This window comes from Nannospalax galili, unplaced genomic scaffold, assembly GCF_000622305.1.
Source record: "Nannospalax galili isolate Female #2095 unplaced genomic scaffold, S.galili_v1.0 scaffold3, whole genome shotgun sequence".
Lineage (NCBI taxonomy): Eukaryota > Metazoa > Chordata > Mammalia > Rodentia > Spalacidae > Nannospalax > Nannospalax galili.
The window spans coordinates 449,990-462,516 of record NW_008351466.1 but is presented as its reverse complement, the minus strand read 5'-3'; the positions used below and the strand labels follow the sequence as shown (position 1 = coordinate 462,516).

At 43.2% G+C, this 12,527-nt stretch overlaps 1 protein-coding gene across 7 annotated transcripts; it reads right to left on the bottom strand.

The window, feature by feature from the left end:
- Window positions 1-224: 224 nt before the first annotated feature.
- Window positions 225-5,009, bottom strand: Armcx2 (armadillo repeat containing X-linked 2). Of its 7 annotated transcripts, none has more exons than XM_029553647.1 (6): window positions 4,877-4,984; window positions 4,245-4,634; window positions 3,635-3,735; window positions 3,466-3,531; window positions 3,261-3,335; window positions 225-2,951 (listed from the first exon to the last, which is right to left on the bottom strand). In XM_029553647.1, the coding sequence occupies exon 6, from the start codon at window positions 2,823-2,825 to the stop codon at window positions 624-626; it is 2,202 nt and encodes a 733-aa protein (XP_029409507.1). In that variant the 5' UTR covers window positions 2,826-2,951; window positions 3,261-3,335; window positions 3,466-3,531; window positions 3,635-3,735; window positions 4,245-4,634; window positions 4,877-4,984; the 3' UTR covers window positions 225-623. The 7 variants fall into 7 exon arrangements, with proteins under 7 accessions (XP_029409507.1, XP_017657491.1, XP_017657490.1 ...); XM_017802002.2 differs by lacking the exon at window positions 3,466-3,531 and having other exon boundaries at window positions 4,245-4,360; window positions 4,520-4,634; XM_017802001.2 differs by lacking the exon at window positions 3,466-3,531 and having other exon boundaries at window positions 4,245-4,489; window positions 4,877-5,009.
- Between the last annotated feature and the right edge of the window lie 7,518 nt (window positions 5,010-12,527).

Genomic DNA, 12,527 nt, shown 5'->3' with positions numbered 1-12,527 from the left:
CATCTCTATATCTTTATACTGTTTCTCCTTCCTGGACCACTCTTCTATGCTGTTCTTCAGACCCTGCTTAAGTGCTTCCCTCTTCATTGAAGTTGTTTCACTTTACCAGATAGCATATATTTGATATATAACATACGCCCAGGCACTGAGAGGCACTGACGGTAATCTTTTTGTATTCATTCTCTATCTTTACAGCTAGATTTAAAATTCACACATTAGAACAATTTCTTGTCATTTGAAACATACAACTTTATTGATGATACACAAATGAAGTCTTTGGTGACAAAATTCAAGTCAAAACAATTAAGAGCAGAGTAGGCCATTCCTGGACAGGATTACTATCAATTCACATAGAGGACCTAGTAAAGAATATTCCACCCAAGCAGCACAATCAGAGTCATAAGTGTGTTCTCAGGACTACAGGACTATTTTGTATTCAGAAAATGGTTCAGCTTAAAGCTGCAGACTGTCACAGATAACATCACTCAATGATACATTATTCAAAGCTGGCAGCAGAAAGGATCCCTTTACTATATGAGCAAGTGGGAAAGCAGTTACTTCCAATCTCCAATGCTTCCAGACTGAAAAACCAAGGAATCTCACATATTGAGAGCACACAGCGATCAGAATTTGTTCACCAGTTTTATAACTTTCACTTTCACCAACAGGTCGTGGTGATTTGCTAAGGCTCGGATTTTCTTAACACACACCCCAGATGTAGTACATAAGTAAAACAGGGAACCCTTGTTGAATTCTCTGTAGTTGAATACTTCTGCTCTGAGATTGTCATATATAATCTCAAATAAAGTAAGGGCATTAATAAGAATTTCTGATTCCACATAAGAATTATAGAGGGAACTAAATGATGATGGCACTTGGGTACCAAGAAGTTTTTTTAGCATATCTGGATTTTCAGCAAAATTTGAAAGTATTTTCAGAATCTCAACCTTGATTTTTCCACCCCCCTGAGATAACAAACGGAAAAAGTTTGCAATGGAATTGACAAGCAGGTGCTGGTAGTCATTAGTAATAGTCATGTTTGTTAAGAATTTTAGCCCAACTACCTGAACAGCTGAGTTCAGGTTAGAAGCCATGATATCATCCATCACTTTATTCATGTACACCTGAAGCCGGCCCTGGTTTTCGTAATTTTCACTCAGGTTATTCATGGCCATTAAGGCTTTTTCCTTAATGTGGGGGTCAGTTTTGTTAATCATGTTTGCTATAATTGGGAGGCCTCCTAACTTGCGAATTGTTTCTTGATTGCATGAATAATTGGCATTGTTGCTCAGGGTAAGCAAGGCTACTTGCTGGATGAAGGGATCGTCTGACTTCTGAAGCAAGGCAAGGACTTTCCTGAGATCTCGGACACCCAGAATCTCATCAATTTCATAAGGAAAGGGGCGTTTATGCATGGGGATAGTTCTTTTCCCCTTCCCTCTGTGGTGGACCTCAGGTTCAGAGTCTGTATCTGACTCCGTATCAGTCCACCCAGATTCCCCTTCTTCAGAATCAGGAACCTCGGCTAGGAATGCCTTTCCCCCATTAGCAGAGGCGGCTGCAGCGGCTGCAGCCCCATCCCCAGGACGGAAGCCCATCCCCAATTCATCTACTTCAACCTTGTTTTTCTTGCCCTTACCCTTGCCTCCATTGCGTGACCTGGATCCACCCTTGGCCCCACCTTTGGGTACAGCTCCAGTGGCTGACCCAGCCTTAGGTATAGCCCCAGTGTGAGCTCCAGGTGTTGCTTTCTTGGGAGCTGGTGCTGTTCTAGAGGATCCGGAAGTCCCAGGAGCCTCTATAGCCCCAGCAAGCATTATGGGCACAGGACCATCGGCCACCACTGCAAGTGCTGCTATTCTAGGAATCTCTGCAGCCTCTGTAGGTGCTACCACCCTAGGACCCTCCACCACCTCTGTTACTGCTACCCTCTGGGTAGGTGCCATTCCCCTGGGGGGTGCCTGTGCCCTGGGGGGTGCTGGTGCCCCAGTGAACGCTGATGCCCTTGGAGTTGCTGGCACCTTGGGAGGCACTGGTGTCCCAGGAGGTGCTCCTGTCTTGGGAGGCATTGCTGACCCTGGAGACTGTACTACCCTGGGAGGTGCTGCTGCCCCTGGAGACTGTGCTGTTCCAGGAGGTGCTACTGCTCGGGGAGGTGCTACTGCCTGGGGAGGTGCTGCTGGCCCAGGAGGTGCTGCTGGCCCAGGAGGTGCTGCTGGTCCAGGAGATGCTACTGCCCCTGAAGGTGCTGCTGGCCCAGGAGGTGCTGCAGCCCGGGGAGGTGCTGCAGCCAGGGGAGGTGCTGCTGACCCAGGAGCCTCTGTTGTGCTGGGGGTTTCTGCCATTTTGGGAGCCCCTGCTGGGGCCTCTGTAGCTGTGGAAACCTCTGCCACCTTGGGAGGTGGTGTCACTGCAGAAGTAACTGCAGGCACTGTTACTAATTCAGTTTTAGGCTCATTCCCAGCCCCATCTGCCTTCTGGACCTGACCCTCTGCCTCTTTTTGAACCTCAGGGCTGGGTGCTGCTGGAACCACTTCCTCAGCTACAGCTGGGTCAACAGTGGATGCTTCATCCTGGGCCTTGTTCACTGCCTCAGCACTGAGTGGGGTTGGGGGATTGAATCCTGGCCCAAGGTCAATTGTGAATCCAGCCCTTAGCCCAGCTCTAGCCTTGGTTCCAGTACCCACTGTAGCCCGGTTCTTGGGCTTGGCCTGTCTCTTCTTCTTCTGGTCTCTTCCCCTAGTATATCTATAAACACAGTACCAGGCACCAGCCCCAATCACTATCCCTGCAGCTACACAGCCAGCATCCCGAACTCGGCTCATGGTTCAGCTGGAATGATTCTTGGATCCAGAGTGTGGAACTGGCTTGCTTTAGTGGGATGAACGCACCAAGCGAGGCTCTTGAACTCAGGTTCAAAAGTTCTCCTGAGGCTGCAAGCTGAGCTGGACCTAGTAGGGGTAAATGTTAGAAATGAGAGACTACAGGGCTTAGGCTCACTTTGTGTCTAACCAGGCCGACTTAGAATAGAGTTTGGGAACATAGGTGTCAAGGCCTGCATTTGCTGATTTAGAAACCCTGGCATATCTTCAATCTAGTTCACCTTCTTACTGCTAACACTTATAATTTCTTTGTCCCTAAACGCAGGAAGGGGGATTCAAGGTAGTATGGAAACCTGATAGAGAGTGGGAAATCTAAGATCCATCTATGATGCCCCCCACCCCAACTCAAATATCCTTAGATGGTGTTCATGTACATACCAACTTCCTGGGATCAGGAACACTTTGTTCTTTTCCACTGTGCCTGCAGCTTGCAGAGCCTGCAGGCAGGCAGCCCTGCAGGCAGATCACAGAAAGGGTTTTTGAACCTCTCCTAGACACATTGTGGTTCCTTTCCTAACTTAAATTCTGAAAGGCCACATATTTCCCTCTTTTCCTCTCCATCCTTTTCTCTCCCAACTTTTACCTTAAAAAGACATATGTCACAGGCCCCTTTCCTTGCACCCAAAAGCACAGGCCAGTGCAAAGGTGTCTTAAAGAAAGAGAAGATATAGATAGGTGTGCCTCTACATCTATGCTCTGGTTTCTGCCATACCCACACCAGGGGGCCAGCATTTCCCACCCCAAACACTGACCTGCAAGAATTCAGAGTTCTTTCTCCTTCCTTTAAGTTCAACCAGAGCTTGATGCTGAAAACCAGATGAATGGCAGAAATACAGAGTGAAGACGATGGAGCCTGGTGAATGGATCAGTAGCAAGAACAAGAGTCTCAGTATTTGCCTTTTAGGATTTGCTCACCAGGATGGCAAACAATTCCGCATCCCAATTCCTTTAATTCTTCCAGCTCCTCGCATCCCCCGCCCCACCCCAGCCTGCGCAGGCTCCCTAGGCACTCCATCCCTCCTTCCACTTTGCCCCGCCCCTGGCCGCCATTTTTCCGAGACACCGCGCCACACCCCTTCTTCTGCACCGAAGCGGAGTAGGAGAGGAGAGATTGCTGGGAAACCTGGCTAAGAAGCGGCCTGGGGGATTTCTGCCAGATATTCTAATGTGCCCCTCCTATGATCAGCCGCGGTTCACCTCTAGCTTCCAGGCCTAGCGTTGGCTCGCAGAACAAGGGCGCTTAGACCCTCCTCAATTTCAGGGTCATGGTTTTATGGTTTTCTCTGATTTTTCGGCTCTGGGCTCCGCCTCCCACCCCCGACCCAAATCCCCTGGCAACCGCCATTTCTCTCTCCAGCATACCAGAATTCCTTTTCCAGTTCTGAAAAGACCAGGGCTGGCTGGGCCACAGGTGTCTGGAAAGCAGCCTGGCAGTTAGCACGGCGATTTAATATCGGATTCTCTTGGGGTCCCCTCGCCTGTGAAGCCCAGACAGCGTCAAATCCGCCATCTCTCCCACAGAGGCTGGCACACCCATTTCCTAGCACCCCAGAAGGGCTGGGGTCTGGTTGGGGAGGGGAGGGAGCAGGGCGGTGGCAGCGAGGTGTCTGAAAAGGGAGGGTGGGAGTGAAAGGTACCAATTGCTTCCAAATTGCATGCCCATCCAGCCACCCGTTTGCACCCCGCTGGCTGGCCTTAAAAGCGCTGCCACGTTTATTTCTTCCCTCCTCCTCTCAAGACGGGGTGCGGGGCCTGAGTGCCAGAAACAAAACCACAAAGCACCAGCTGAGAAGGAAGTAAGTGGGCGGTTTCGTCGCTAAATCTATCAGTCTTTTCATTCCACTCCTCTCTTTTCTCCGCTGCCCACCCAATGTCCAGCCCGGGATCTGGAAAACTGGCCCGGAGCGGGGGCAGAGGCGCCTGCGGCCTTGACCTCCCGCATCCCTAGGCTACTTCTATTCAGGGATCCCAGGCATATCCACCCTCACACCCACCTGCCGGGTTCTGAGAGAATTTTCTCCTTCTCCTCGGCTGGGTAAAGCGCTCGGCAGTGTACAGCGTATTAGCCTTGGTACCAAGAGGAGGACAGCAGCGATGGCAGTCAGGGCTTTAAGTACCTTTGCCCACGTCAGCTCCTGATCACGTGAGGGGCGCATCGCCAGTAAGCTTGAGCCTCTGATCTTGGCTCCTACCAGGAGCAGGAGCCCCCTCCTTTATCCCACTCCTATCTCATCCCACCACATCAGGTCCTGTCACTCATTCTTTGCCTTTGTACTCTCGGAGACCAAAAGTAGCCCCATTCTCTTTGTAAGAATTTGCCTTCCTCTGGTTACTGGGGAAGAGCTGCATCTTGTGGGAGACCTATTGACAATTTTCACTTTTTTGTTGGGGAATGATCTCATTTCCCCCCGTGAGTTACCCGATGCTTTTTTTCTCCATTCTCCATCTTCCAGTCCTATTTAGTTTCCACCATTTCCCTTGTAGTTGAGTGTCTGCTTCAGTGTAGAATAAGGGACCAGTGTCAGAAAGGAGGCAAGGAATGGGGACTGAGATCTACCTTTCTGGAATACTCCTGGTTTGTTTAAAACGCTATGATCACAGCTTTGTTTTTACAGTGGGAAGACACAATATAAAGCAAAAACTCACTGTGAGAATGAGTAGCAATAAAGGACAGACATGTTTTATTTATTTATTGTTTTAAAGTATTTATCTGTTCCATTAATTTTGGTTAACTTTTACCCCATAGGAAGTTAATTCTATTGGCCACATGAGAAAGCACACCAAGATTTCAAAGCCCGCTAAGTATTTGAACATCTAAAAGTGTGATTTTTAAATAAGATAAGCATTATTTCCATATGATCTATAATTTGATCCATGAAGATGTGTTCAGTTGCCCTATCTTATTTATTCTGGACAAATAATATCCTTTTCTCCTACTGGGACAGCTTTTAAGTTAAGTAAACAAGTGATTCCGTCTTATTCTGTTAGAGAAATACATTTATTAATATTACCACACCATTGCTGACTGCTGTGTGAATCTCCTGTAATTTGATGGCTGTAACCACAGCAATTTTGAACACCTGTCCCTGGTTTAATAATCCATCTCCAAGAGTTCAAGGCCAAGGGAATGGCATGGATGAAGGGTACAAGGTGGCAAAGTCCTCTTTGCCCTGTCAAGAAGGATGGAAGCTGCTGCCCTATTTCTCCCTCCCATAGTCTAGAACCTGTCATGCTTTTATTTTCTTTTATTTATTATTATTTTCTGTGTATGAGTGTATTTCCTGCATGTATGTAAGTACATCCTTATCGTGCAATGGCCGCGGAGGTCAGAAGAGGGCGTCAGATTCCCCTGGAACTGGTGTTATGGATGGTTGTTAGCCACCATGTAGGTGCTGGGAACCAAACCCAGGTCCTTTGCAAGAGCAGCCAGTGTTCTTAACGACTAAACCATCTCTCCAGCCCCTAGAACCTGTCATTCTCTTCCCTGTGTGCAGACATCTGACTTTGCTGCTTACTCAAAAAACAAAAAACAAAACAAAACAAAACAAAAAACACAGATAAAGTGATGACCCAAGTAAATGCCTTTGCCCACCTTCCTTTCTGAGGGGCAAACAGCAATGCATAGTAGAGATTGCTATTCCCATCTGCCCCTGTAGCAGAAGAAATGATTGTTGGGGGAAGCTGCTAGATCTGCCTGATGTATATCTCTTTCTATAGTGTCCTGGTAAATGTTGTCCTTAACACTGTGCTACTACTACCTGGTCTAAGGGTTATAGCCTGCTGGGCCTCTCGCCTCTGGCAACCTTAGCGCCAAGGTACCCAGAAATATTCTAAGCTTGCTGCAAGATCACTGTCAGTCCACACCTACTTTGGTGCTCCCTTAGCCAGATATACATGTCCAGACCCAAACAACAGTCTGCAATGAGCACATTGATTAACCTAGATAAGGTGTTCTTACCCAATCAAATCTGTGGACTACCTGAATTTTATTCACCTGCGAGGTTTTATTTCTTATGGTATGTGTGTCTAAGTAGAGGTTTGGGAGGTGGATTAGAGGTCCTTGTCCCAATCGGTTTTTCAAGGGTTCTATGATCTAGTCTCCAGATATTAAGGACCAATAGAATGGCCTAAAGGGATTGTGGTTTATATATTAGTCAAGATTAAGAATTGGTTATGTCTAGTAATGAATACTACTTGGCCTTTTTGAGACCTTGATTCAACCTCCCATCATGACAGGAAAAATAAACCAAAATGATAAACATATAAAATATACACAGAGAAAAAGCCTTGTTCTAGATTTTCTATTCCCAGCCATTGCTAACAATTTCCAACTTTCTTTTTAAGCACATTTTAAGAGGTGAATTGATGCTTCATAACCAAGTTCCAAATTGAACAAAAGTAGTAAAAGAAATAGGCTTTGATATTTGCATTGTAATTGCAGTAAATCTGCAGGCTCATCTGTGGAACATTACCATCTTAAAATCAAGATTTCCTCTCCAGACCTACAGTATGTAAGCTCCATCCACTTTTATGTTATGTCCTATGTTTCACAAGTTTCTTCAGCTAAGTAATTCATACTATTTGCTCATAAATAGTTATCTTAGTGCTAAAAACTTTATTTTTTTAAAAGGATTTATTTTATTATTTTTATTTTACATGTATATATGTCTATGTGTATATGCCACATGTGTTAGATCCCCTAGAGTTGGAGTTATAAGCAGATGTGAACTTCTGGATACGAGTGATGGGAGCTGAACTTGGGTCCTCTGTAACAGCAGCAACTGCTCTTAACCCCTTAGCCACCTCTCCAGTCCAACCACATTTTCTTTTTTTTTGAACTGCACTTTCTGATAGGATACTTTCTATTTAAGAGAAAATATTCTAATATTGCATGTTTGTTTTGCATTAGCCAATTTTTGGTATCTTATTACTTCCAGTAGTTTTTAGGTGACACTTTTGATTTGCCTGGGTATATAATATATGCCATTTTTTTGAAAACATGTTTTCATTTTTTACCTTCTAATATTTATGCCTCCTCTTTTCTTTTCCTCATCCTACCTGGCCTTCTCTGAGAGCCTCCTCATCTTGTTTTCTTTTGTTCCATCACTTAGTGCAAGTCGTGTTGCTTCTGAGATGTCTCTTTTTTTGAGGTTATTTTCACTTAGTTTAGTAGTATCACACCAAAAGTCATATTCAGAAATATTCTCAATGAGTGGAGGAAACTTATAACTTATGTTGTTTTGGTAGCCCACAGGGGAATGATGAATTTTCCAGGTCAGAGAGCTTCATGTATTCTTTATCAGGTTAAGGATATTTTCTTTTATATCTAATTTAATTTAACTGAGAATGAATCATCAAATTACATATAATTCTTTACTACATAAGTGAAAATTTCCCTATTCCTATTTTCTTAGTAGTTTTAAAAAGAATGAATGACTTAATTTACCAAATTCTGGGCTGCAGTTAGCTCAGTGGTAGAATGCTTGCCTAGCATGCATAAAGCCCTGAGTTCAATATACATTACCACAAAAAAGTCAAATACTTTTATTTCAAAGTTTATTTTCCCCTAGGGATTATAGAGTGATGCAAACATATTTCTGTCATTTTTCTTATTCTACAGTGTATTCTTAACACATCCAGACACATTTTATAAACTCCATGCCTTCTTCCTGCATTGTTTAGAGTAAATACAAATATCCTCACTATGACTCACAAGGCTTTACCGTATCCAGCCTTATTACACTTATACTTCATCTATGCTTTTTTCCCTCTCTTGAATCATCCTGGCTTCCTTGATGTTCCTGGACTATCCTGGTCACTTGCCCTTCACACAGCCTTTCTATTTGCCTGCCCCTCTGCGTGGAATACCTCTTCCACTAGGTATCACCATGTACTCTTCATAACTTTAGATTTTCTCAAAGGTGAACTTTAAAGAATGTAGCTTGTTAGTAGAATATTTTTGCATAGCATGTACAAGACCCCGGGTTCAAGCTCCAGCCCCTTACAATGAATAGCAACTACAAATAATGTGTTTCATTGTGACATTTTTATATACACATATAATGCATTTTAATCACACTGGTCTTCCAATTATTTCTTTATTCCCTCCCTCCATGATCTCCTTCCATCCTGATAGTTCGTTTTCTAGTCTCACATCTTTTCCAGATTCCACATTTACAAAGAAACAAGAAATACCTATATTTATTTGATTGGCATAATCTTCTTAATACAAGGATCTCCAGTTCAATCATTTTATTTTTATTTTTGGTGATCAAAGATCTAGAGTTCCACCTATTTAGTGACATGATTTCTTTTTTATGGCAGAATAATGCACCACATTTTCAAAGCTGAATTTTCTGAGTCTTTCCCTGGTCAATTTGCATCCCACAAATAAAAGCTAGCTGGTTATGGCATATTACCAAACTTATAAACTTCTAGGTCAGTGATTATCTAAGTCATGATGTTCTAACATCCACTGGGACTTCATGCAGTCTTTCCCATCTTTTGCTTTCCTTGCCGCCTGCTTTTTTGTACTTATCATGAACAGCATGCATGTGTTTGTTTATCTTGTTAATTATTTTCTCTTTCAATAGGTTTAGGCTTGTTTTACTCATTGCTTAACCACAACCTTGGGAGCAATGTATAGCACATAATAGGTGCTCAATAAATGTGTTGAATTAACAAATAATTGAACGACTGGCTTCTAAATATAGAGTCAACAATGTACCCCAGAAATAAAGCCTACTTGGTTATGGCATATTATCAAACTCATAAGCTTTTATGTGAGTGATTTCCTATGTCAGGAAATCAGGATGTTGTCACGTAACAAAATTTGAACGCCCTAAGATTTCTTTGAGTGATTTTTGTGGAACTCATGATGCCTCGAGAATTATTAGTTATGATACATACCTTTTAAAATAATGAACATTTGTTCTTAAACTAAAAATAGTTCTTATCATATTTTCCCATAATAAATAGAATGTATGTTTGTTTAAAAAATAAAGTGACACAAAAGGGTTAACAAGTAACAGAATCCATTCTTCCTCTCTGCTTCCTTTCTGACATCTCTTCCTAAGATCCATCTCCAGGTATCTTCAGGATTGTAATGGTGAACATCAGTGATAAGGATAGCAGAGATAAGGATGAGGAGAAGTGGAAGTGGCCAGCAGCTCAGGAGAAGATGCTGTCTCTTCCAGTCATCACAGAAAGGTAGTGCTTTTTGTATGTGTGCAAAGACTAAAAAGAACAGGAAAGATCCTCTGTATTGTTGTGGGGGCAAGAAGGGAGAGAGAGTTGTATAGTTCACTCTTTGTTTTGTGAATAATGGCAGGAAAAATTTAGGGCCTGAATTCATTAGAGATGTGGCTTCACATGATCAGAGCCCACAAACTGAAGTCTTGGCCCAGACAGAGGTTCTTGATTAGGCACCAGCTCTATTCCTTTGGAGGCTGTGTGACTATGGCCAAGGAAGAGATAAGAAGTGGAGGAAACCCATTCTGATTATTCAATCTCTGTAGGTTCCTGTGAGGGCGGGTGTTGGTGGGAGATGTCTAGTGTGGAGGTGCAAGGTAGTAGCACAGTTTTCTAGTTTGGAAACGCTTTTTCCCCCAATGCAGACATTGGAAACTAGCCTCTTTTTCAGTTTATTCATGCCTTCTAATATTTCAGACAGTGACAATGGCAGAAATGATTGGCATTGGTAACTTGAGAAGGCAGAGGGGAGGAAGAGGTTTTCAGGGAGCAGGGGATGGGGGACTTGACAACTTAGACTCTGAACACAGAAAGATTGGGTTTGTACCTGCAGTGAAGTGTTGGAACATCCACTGAACACTGTATACTGTTTGTTCCCGTAGGAATAGGCTTTGATCTTTCTGTCTACCTTGGCTTGGTTTGCTTATGTTGAAGGAGGAGAACGACAAAACTTCATTTCTTTCCTCCCTCTCCTCCCCAATACTCCCATCCTTAGAGTCAGCTTGACTCCAGGAGCTTCAAACTTCCTCCCACAAAGCATACTCTTTATTCTCATTATAAGGCAGATCCTGAGTTATTTGCTTCAGCTCTAGCAGCATGGATCACACTAGGCTTGATGGTAGTGTGGCTGGTTGTGGGTGCTAGTACAAAGTAAATCAAGAAGAATCCAGCTACTTAAAAAGCCAGTAATGCTGCCCATAAAAAGTTTAGAAAATATAGAAATCTGTAAGGAAGAAAATAAAAATAAACTACCAATAATGACTACCCATGGTGTTTCTGTTTGAAGATGTGGATGTGCATATGTAACTTTGTTGTACTTAGACTGTTTATGTGATCCTGGGATTATTTTTCCAGGCTAACTTGCAGAGTATGGCTTTTTCTCAATTGGTGAAAATGCCTTGTAAGTACTCTATTAATGAAATATTTAAGACTAAAATAGCTATAATATTCTTCTTTTGATGTCCTTTCACGTAACAGGTACAAAACTGAGCTTGGTAGAGTTTTCAAGACTGAAGTATGAAAAAGTATTAGATGTCTTTGATCAAAACAACCCTGGGCTGGAGAGATGGCTCAGTGCTTAAGAGCACTGGCTGCTCTTACAGATGACCCAGGCTTGGTTCCCAGAACCCACTTGGCGACTGACAATGGTCCATAACTCTAGTTCCAGAATATCCGATGCACTCTTCTGGCTTCTGTGGGCATTGTACAACATGGATGCACTTATATACATGTAGGCACAACACTTATACTAGTAAAATAAAAATAAATAAATAAAAATAAAAGCAACAACAGTAACAACCCTATGTAGACCCTCAGTCCCCATCCTATCAGGAGAGGAGGGTACCTATCACAGTGATCTGTGGGTAGTGACAAGGTTCTGGGGTTACACATATCCAAACAAATATGGGGGATATTTTTCCACACTAATTGTAGCTGGAAGATCCAGCATCCAAGTGTCAAACTTTTCTATGAATCATTTAGCCTTTTTTTTTTTGGTCACGATTAGTGTAGAGGAGACAGGGAGACTGACAGCCCTGGATAGAATCAAGATTGCCAAGTATATCATATGGCTACCAGCTTTTAGCTTCTAGTCTTTTCTGGGATAGAGGGGAGCAGGCCAAAGGTCCTATGTGCTCAAGGGACTCAAAGATATCTTTCTTCTCCCCTCAGCTCTGTGTGTGTGTGTTTGTGCGTGTGCGCGCAGGGGAACATTTTCTTTTCGGCATGAGGGAAACCTCTCACCCCCAAAATCTGTTATTTTTGATGGACTTGGGATTGGGGGAAAACAAAATCAGTGAGGTCTTGCCAAAAACTCTGTGAGTCAAGAAAGGAGAGTTGGTTTAACTGAAAAAAGGAAAGCAGAGACTACATATAGAGAAATGAAACAAATTAGTTTTCTAGTGTCTTTAGTAAGGCTCCCCAGAGATAAAGCCTGAGATGAGGATTTTTGTAAAAATGATTTATTGAAAGAATGCTTTTAGGTGAAACATCTATGGATATAGCAGGACAGAACACAAGGAGAAGCTAGGATTAAATGTATTTCAATTGGAGTCTAGCTTTGGTCTGAGAACCCAAATGGACCTTAAAATGTGAAAGATACCTAGGTTTTGATTCCAAAGATATTCTGGGCAAAGTGGCCTTGATAAGTATGCAAACATGAGTCTTTAGCAGCCA

What these genes read in the sequence shown, in the direction of transcription:
- Armcx2 (XM_017802001.2), bottom strand. Translation starts at nt 2,825, where the DNA reads ATGAGCCGAGTTCGGGATGCTGGCTGTGTAGCTGCAGGGATAGTGATT.